Source organism: Acomys russatus, chromosome 11 (genome assembly GCF_903995435.1).
Source record: "Acomys russatus chromosome 11, mAcoRus1.1, whole genome shotgun sequence".
Classification (NCBI taxonomy): domain Eukaryota; kingdom Metazoa; phylum Chordata; class Mammalia; order Rodentia; family Muridae; genus Acomys; species Acomys russatus.
The window spans coordinates 19,469,369-19,476,248 of record NC_067147.1 but is presented as its reverse complement, the minus strand read 5'-3'; the positions used below and the strand labels follow the sequence as shown (position 1 = coordinate 19,476,248).

General features: G+C 43.5%; 1 protein-coding gene across 1 annotated transcript; it reads right to left on the bottom strand.

Annotated features, from left to right (window-relative positions):
• Positions 1 to 3,009: 3,009 nt before the first annotated feature.
• LOC127195163 (KH homology domain-containing protein 1-like) lies at positions 3,010 to 5,087 on the bottom strand. The gene is made up of 3 exons (XM_051152585.1): positions 4,982 to 5,087; positions 3,451 to 3,633; positions 3,010 to 3,148 (listed from the first exon to the last, which is right to left on the bottom strand). The coding sequence occupies exons 1-3, from the start codon at positions 5,085 to 5,087 to the stop codon at positions 3,024 to 3,026; spliced, it is 414 nt and encodes a 137-aa protein (XP_051008542.1). The 3' UTR covers positions 3,010 to 3,023.
• Positions 5,088 to 6,880: the final 1,793 nt, after the last annotated feature.

Sequence of the window (6,880 nt, the reverse complement as noted above, 5' to 3'; positions counted from 1 at the left end):
ACATAATTCCTCATGCCCAGGTCCACAAGTTAAAAGATCTCTCACAGGTGTTCCTAGAGGCCCTACTTGGATGAATTCCAGCCATGATGAGAACACTCTCAGGTGTAAGTACTGAGCTAGCCTGCTGTCTTTTGAGCTAAGATTGTGTCTAATAGCTCAGAGAGATGGCTCCAGAGTTACGAGCACTGGCTTGGCTAGGCTAGGCATGGTGGCACTCACCTTTAATCTCTGTGAGTTCGAGGCCATCCTGGTCTACATAGCAAGTTCCAGGCCAACCAAAGCTACACTATGAGACCCCATCTCAAAACAAACATACAAATAAATAGCGCTGGCTACTCTTGCAGAGGATCCAGATTCAAGCCCAGCATCCACATGGCAGTTCACAGCCATCTGAAACTCCAATTTTGAGAGATCCAACATCATCTTCTAGCCTCTGTGAGCAAGGAGTCCACACTAAGCAATGAGCACTGAGAACGCTGCCAGAACACCTACACACATATTAAATATTTTAAAACTGCTTTAAAAATTTTTTTGAAACTAGCAGTACCTCCATCCTATCCTTTAATATGAAAACAATTATTCTGTCCTAACCACAAATTTAAAAAAAAAAAAAAGAGCCAGGCGTGGTGTCACACGCCTTTAATCCCAGCACTAAGGAGGTAGAGGAAGGCAGATCTCTATGAGTTCAAGGCCAGCCTGGTCTACAAGGAGAGTCCAGGACAGCCAAGGCTATAGAGAGAAAACCTGTCTCAAAAAAACAAACAAAATACAAAATACAAAAAAAAAAAAAAAAAAAAGAAAAAGAAAAAAGTGTCGCTGGCACATTTGAAGTGGCAGGCATTATATTCCTGGTTTCAAATGCTTCAAGTATTATAAAAGTATAGCTCTGGGGGAAAAAATTGAGCCCAGCATGGTAGCACATGCCTTTAATACCAGCACTGCACTCCAGAGATGGAGGCAGGTGGATCACTGTGACCTCAAGACCAGTCTGATCCAAAAAACCTGGGTCCAGAAGAGCCCAGGATACAGAGAAATCCTGTCTGGGGGGAAAAAAGAAAAGAAAAAAGGAAATTGGGGGGAGGGGCACGTTCTTTTTTGTTTGGTAGGGTTTTTTTTTTTTGGGTTTTCATTTTTGATTTGTTTTTTGTTTGGTTATTTTGGGTTTTGGGTGGGGTTTTTTTTGTTTGTTTGTTTGTTTTTGTTTTTGTTGTTTTTTTGTTTTTTTCTTTTTTTCTTTTTTTCTTTTTCTTTTTCTTTTTTTTTTTTTTTTTTTTTTTTTTTTCTTCTTTTTTGGTTTTTGGTTTTTCAAGACAGAATTTCTCTGTGTGGCCTTGGTTTTCCTAGACTCCCTTTGTAGACCAGGCTGGCCTCAAAGCCACAGAGATCTTCCTGCCTCTGCCTCCTGAGTGCTGGGATTATAGGCGTGAGCCTCTACTGCCAGTGAATGCTGAAATTTTTTGAATTTTTCATTAACTGTAAGAATACTCCTTACAACTCATCTCATTCTAAATTAGGGAGTTTTGATATTTTTAATTTGTTCTTTAGGTATGAGTGTTTTGCTTTTGATCATGATCTTTATTAAAGCAATAAAAGTAAACTGAACACAACACCAAGCTATATAGTGAAATTCATGCACTAACAATTATATTATACCAAACATATTACATAACTATGATGAGGCAGCTAGGCGGTTTTTTGTTTAAAGCATACTAACACCTTTGCTGAAAAAAGAATGAGGAAAATGTTTTTTTACAAAAACAAGGAGAGAGAATGAAAAAGAAAAAACACTAGTCAAGCAACCAGAAACAGAGAAATTTCCACAACCAACTTTCAGAGCTAGAGAAAAAGGCAACACGTCCTCTAATCCACTCCCTCATCAAGCTTCCAAGCTCTTCCTGCCTCTCCTGTCCCTGTCCCTTGGACACTGTTGGTGTTTCCTCTTGCTGGCCACATGACAACTGCTGGTAAGCATTAGCACAAGGGGTCTCTTTAATCACTAACACAGAAGGTAGACTCAAAATGCTTTCCTGGCACCTAACAAAACCAACAAATGTAAACAAGTGTAAATTCCCAAAGTGGTACCATCCCAAAGTACAGGATCTGATTGGCTGAAGCCTCAGCCAACTCAGGAGCTGGGTATATGGAGCAGTCAGAACCACAAGCACTCATCTCCAAAGAAAGGCAGTGAGAAGGCTGGTGAGGTGGTGCCCTCCTTTATCCCACCATTCAGAAGGCAGAAGCAGGGAGATCCCTGTGCGGTCCAGGGCAGCCAGGGCTACAAGGGGAAAATAAAAAAGACAGTAAAAGACACAGACAAAAAAAAAAAAAGTTACACAGGCCGAGGTACTTCTTATTCTCATTGCTATTTTGGAGATCATAAAATCTATTCACTGAGAATTCTTTTGGCATCTCTCCATAGAGGACCAAACTTCAGAGGAAGCCACCAGGATCAGCAAACTGTCTCTGCCTTGTCCCCCTCAAAAAACACTCTTATTTTCTAGCCCAAGTTGACCCAAGCCTGCCTCTGTCAACCCAGTTCTAGGATTAAAGGCGTACACCACCACACCTGGCTTTATTTCTTTTATTTTTGAGATTGTAACATAATCATATTACCGGGCAGGGTGATGCATGGGTTTGATCCCACCTTCGGAGAGGCAGACAAATGCAGACTTCTATGAGTTCAAGGCCAGCCTGATTCACAAAGTGAGTTCCAGGCTAGCCAGGGCTAATAATGCACAGACTACAGAAGAGACAGTATAGTCTGCCCAGACCTAGGAACACAGCTAGCAAATATATCAGGTGGGATAGTTTGTCCAAAGGAAAGAGAGTAACCCATAAAAGGCATTGAACATTAGGTAACTGAGTTTACTGGGTGTTTTCCATCACAGCACAGACTTCTCTCAGAGAGATGCATGTGAGTGACAGGATGGTGCGCCAATTCAAGTCCCTTCGCAATCCTTCAGGTTTTTCTCAAAGGCTGGTGAAAATCCTCACATCCTAGCTTATACCAGGAGAAATCAGTCTTAGATGGGCCCTTTCGACCTGATTACTGGAGACAGGCCCCAGCTATGTGTCTGCACCCTGAGAGCGGCATCCAAGTCAACTGTGGTCAGGGGTTGATTCTGGACACGCAGTAACATCTGTTGGCCTGGGGAGGGAATGGCAAACCATGGTGAAGCAACGTTTAAAATTAGGCAACCAAATATTCTAGGGAACCTGGCAGGGGAAGATGTCAGCCAAGCCCAGCCACCACTCACACCTCCCCATGATCTTAGGGACTTCATGCAGTAAAACCTGGCTGTAACATACAGCTGTTTTCCTTCGAATGGATTTTGAGGACCATGGGGATCCCCAAATCCCTGGGAGGCTGGGTGAGCATTTAGGGTGCCACACAACAATTATTAGACAGCTAATCAACCCCTCGATCCCAATTCTGCCAAAGGTACCCACCTCGAGCCTGGTGATAATTCTCCTGGCTACCCAAACTCCAAATCATATCCATCAGCCACTGCCTTGCTCTCAATGGTCCAACCACAGAGACTCGGGTCTGGCCTGAGGCTGTGAACCAAGCCTCCAGTTGAATGAAAGTGCTGCTGTGTTCCTCGATGCGTCGGAGGTATAAGTCTCCATGGCCTGTACACAAAAGAGATGGTAGGGGGAATAGAAGCACTAGCATTTGCTTTATGGACAGGAGCCCAGGAGAACAGTAGTCTTGTGTAGCAGTTACCTCCAAGAACAAAAGCTTCTGTTTGGCCAGGTGTGGTGGCACACACCTTTAATCCCAATACCTGGGAGGCAGAGGCAGGCGGATCTCTAAGGTCCAGGCCAGCCTGGTCTACAAAGAAAGTCCTAGACAGCCAAGGTTACATGAGAAACCGTGTCTCGAAAAACCAAAAAACAAACAAACAAAAGCTTCTGTTTGGCCAGGTGTGGTGGCACACACCTTTAATCCCAATACCTGGGAGGCAGAGGCAGGCGATCTCTAAGGTCCAGGCCAGCCTGGTCTACAAAGAAAGTCCTAGACAGCCAAGGCTACATAGAGAAACCATGTCTCGAAAAACCAAAAAACAAACAAACAAAAGCTTCTGTTTGGAGTAAAGCTGTAACACAGTGAGTGGAAAAAGGAGATCAAATAGGTTGTGCCAATCACTGTGGTATATTCCTTTAATCTAAGCATTCAGGGGACAGAGGCAGGCAGATCCCTTTAAGGTCAAGGCCAGCCTGGTCTACATAACTAGTTCCAGGCCAGATAGCACAACATAGAGAGACACCATCTCAAAAAAACAAACGCTCTTTCCTGCAAGAAAGCCTCTTAAGACAGAAACAAACAACTTCTAGAAATCTCTCAGAATTGACTAGACTCCCTGGCTACCAACACCACAAGATTATGTAAGCCAGAAGGTTAGCTGTAGTGGCACATACCTTTAATGCCAGCACACCATGGCTCGAAGATAAAACCAAACAAACAAAAACAACAACAAAAAAAACCACACAAACAAAATATGTAAGGAGAAAAACATGCCAATAGTCACTCTCAAGACAGACTGATCACTGAGAAACTCAGTCTCAGAAGCTGGGAGAAAGTAGAGACCATCTGAGGTACCTGAAAGATGCTCACACCAACTGGTCCACTAGGAAAGAACACACTCCAACCCACTGAACTGCCTGCAGGCTTTTCAGGGTGCTCGGGGCCTCTAGCTTTGCGATCTGGAGTGTGCGGTCGTGATACAGCTGTCTTTCTACTCCTATGGACAACCCTCACCTGTGTTCATACAAACAACCCAACAAAACTCACAGTGTTCTCCAAGTCCTACTTACAGTTTTCTTACTTGGCTATTCTTTGGTTCCCTGCGTCGGGTGAGTGGGTATTTAGTCACACCTCCCCAGGGTGACTGTCACACAACTGAGCAACTGAGGCTGACAGGAGGGGGAAAAAGGAGAAAGGTGGAAACTATGAAAGGTGTAGGCCGAGGCTACCTACCAAATATGAGCTCCTCCTGGCTTTGGTCTATGAATAACACCAATGGGGCATCAAAGTTTTCAGGGATCATCCACCAGGCATTCTCGCTGACCACACCCATTTCCATTTCAAATCCTCCCCCAACTTCAGAAGAAGGCAAGGCCAAGCAACTGATTGCAGAATGGTGTAGACAAGGCCTGGACCCTGCTTTATATACTGGAGCTGAACACTCCACCCTTAACATACCTTAAGGTAGGGACCCACCCAGTGGGGGATTTTTTTAAAAAGATTTACTTATTTGGGCCTGGTGGTGGTGGTGGTGGTGGTGGTGCACGCCTTTAATCCCAGCACTGGGGAGGCAGAGGCAGGAGGATCTCTGTAAATTCAAGGCCAGCCTGGTCTACAAAGTGAGTCTAGGACAGCCAAGGCTACACAGAGAAACCCTGCCCCAAAATCACACACACACAAAAAAAAGATCTTCTAACCTCAAAGATAAATACCTTCTAAAAATCAATAAAATAACAATGCACTAAGTTCTATGAGTTGGAATTGGATCTCCTATTCCAGTTTTAGTTGAGTAGGGTGTCCCTAGGTATTAAAAGATTTGGATCTTTATTATTGAAAGCAACTCAAGTGACTTGGCCTTGAACCCACATACATGAATACAAATAAAGTATTTTGTTTTTAATTCCTCGTTTTTGACAGGGAGTGGTGGTACACACCTTTAATCCCAGCACTCAGGAGACAGAGGCAGGCAGATCCCTGTGAGATTGAGGCCAGCCTAGTCAACAGAGATAATTTTTATGGACAGCCAGGGATACACAGATAAACTCTGTCTTGAGAAACCGTAATAGTACTAGTAATAATAATAATAATATGATAATAGTCATCATGATCTTTGGTTGATTTAATTAATCAGAATGAGCTAGGGGCAGCAAAGCTATACCATATAAATGCAGGCTTGTTGGAAGCAGCAAAGGAGGGAGGTGGGAAGGGAGAGCAAGCCCTGGGGAGGGCAGGGAAGGAGAGAGGGCAGGGAGGTGGAAAAATGGCAAGAGGATCCAGATTGAATCCACATGGCAGCTCATAACCATCCAGTTCTGAGAGATCCAACACCATCTTTTGTCCTCTGTGTGCAGAGAATCCACACTGAGCAATGAGCACTGAGCATGCCAGCAGAACACTTATACACATACTAATTTTTTAAACTGCTTTTAAAATTTTCTGGAACTGCTTTAGCAGTACCTCCAACCTGAAAACAGACAAAATTATTCTGTCCTAACTTCTGGCTTAAAAAAAAAAAAAAGAAAGAAAAAGAAAAGAGCCAGGATGTGCTGGTGACACACGCCTGGAATCCTAGTACTCAGGGAGGCAGTAGGAGGCTGATTTCTGGGAGTCCAGCCCAGCCTGGTCTACAAGGCAAGTCCAGAACAGCCAAGACTACACAAAGAAATCCTGTCTCAAAACAACAAAAAAGAAAAATCTGTCCCTGGCCTTGAAGTGGCAGGTATCATTTCCCTGGTTTTAATTTGTTCAAATCTGATACCAGCATAGCTCTAGAAAAAAAAAAAATTGAGCCAAGCCGGGCATGGTTGCACACACCTTTAATTCCAACAGTTGGGGGGCAGAGGCAGGCAGATCCTTGTGAGTTGTGGGCCAGTCTGGTCTAAAAGTGAATCCTGGACAGCCAAGCCTATATGAAGAAACTGTGTCTCTCAAAAAACCAAGGTAAAAAAATTGAGTGCTGGGATTATAGGCATGCGCCAATGCACCCAACTGTATCTGTTTGTTGTTGGTTCTGTTGTTGTTGTTATTGTTGTTGTTTTTTCATTAACTGTAAGAATTCTCCTTACAATTCATCTAATTCTAAAGTATTGAATTTTGATTTTTTTTTAATGTATTCTCTGGGTCTGGTGACTG

Excerpts from the sequence above, each read along its gene's own strand:
- LOC127195163 (XM_051152585.1), bottom strand. The coding sequence starts at position 5,087 with ATGGAAATGGGTGTGGTCAGCGAGAATGCCTGGTGGATGATCCCTGAA. Across the intron at positions 3,634-4,981 it reads CCAGGAGGAGCTCATATTTG|GCCATGGAGACTTATACCTC; the intron begins GTAGGTAGCCTC and ends TTTTGTGTACAG. Across the intron at positions 3,149-3,450 it reads GAATTATCACCAGGCTCGAG|GCCAACAGATGTTACTGCGT; the intron begins GTGGGTACCTTT and ends TTCCCTCCCCAG.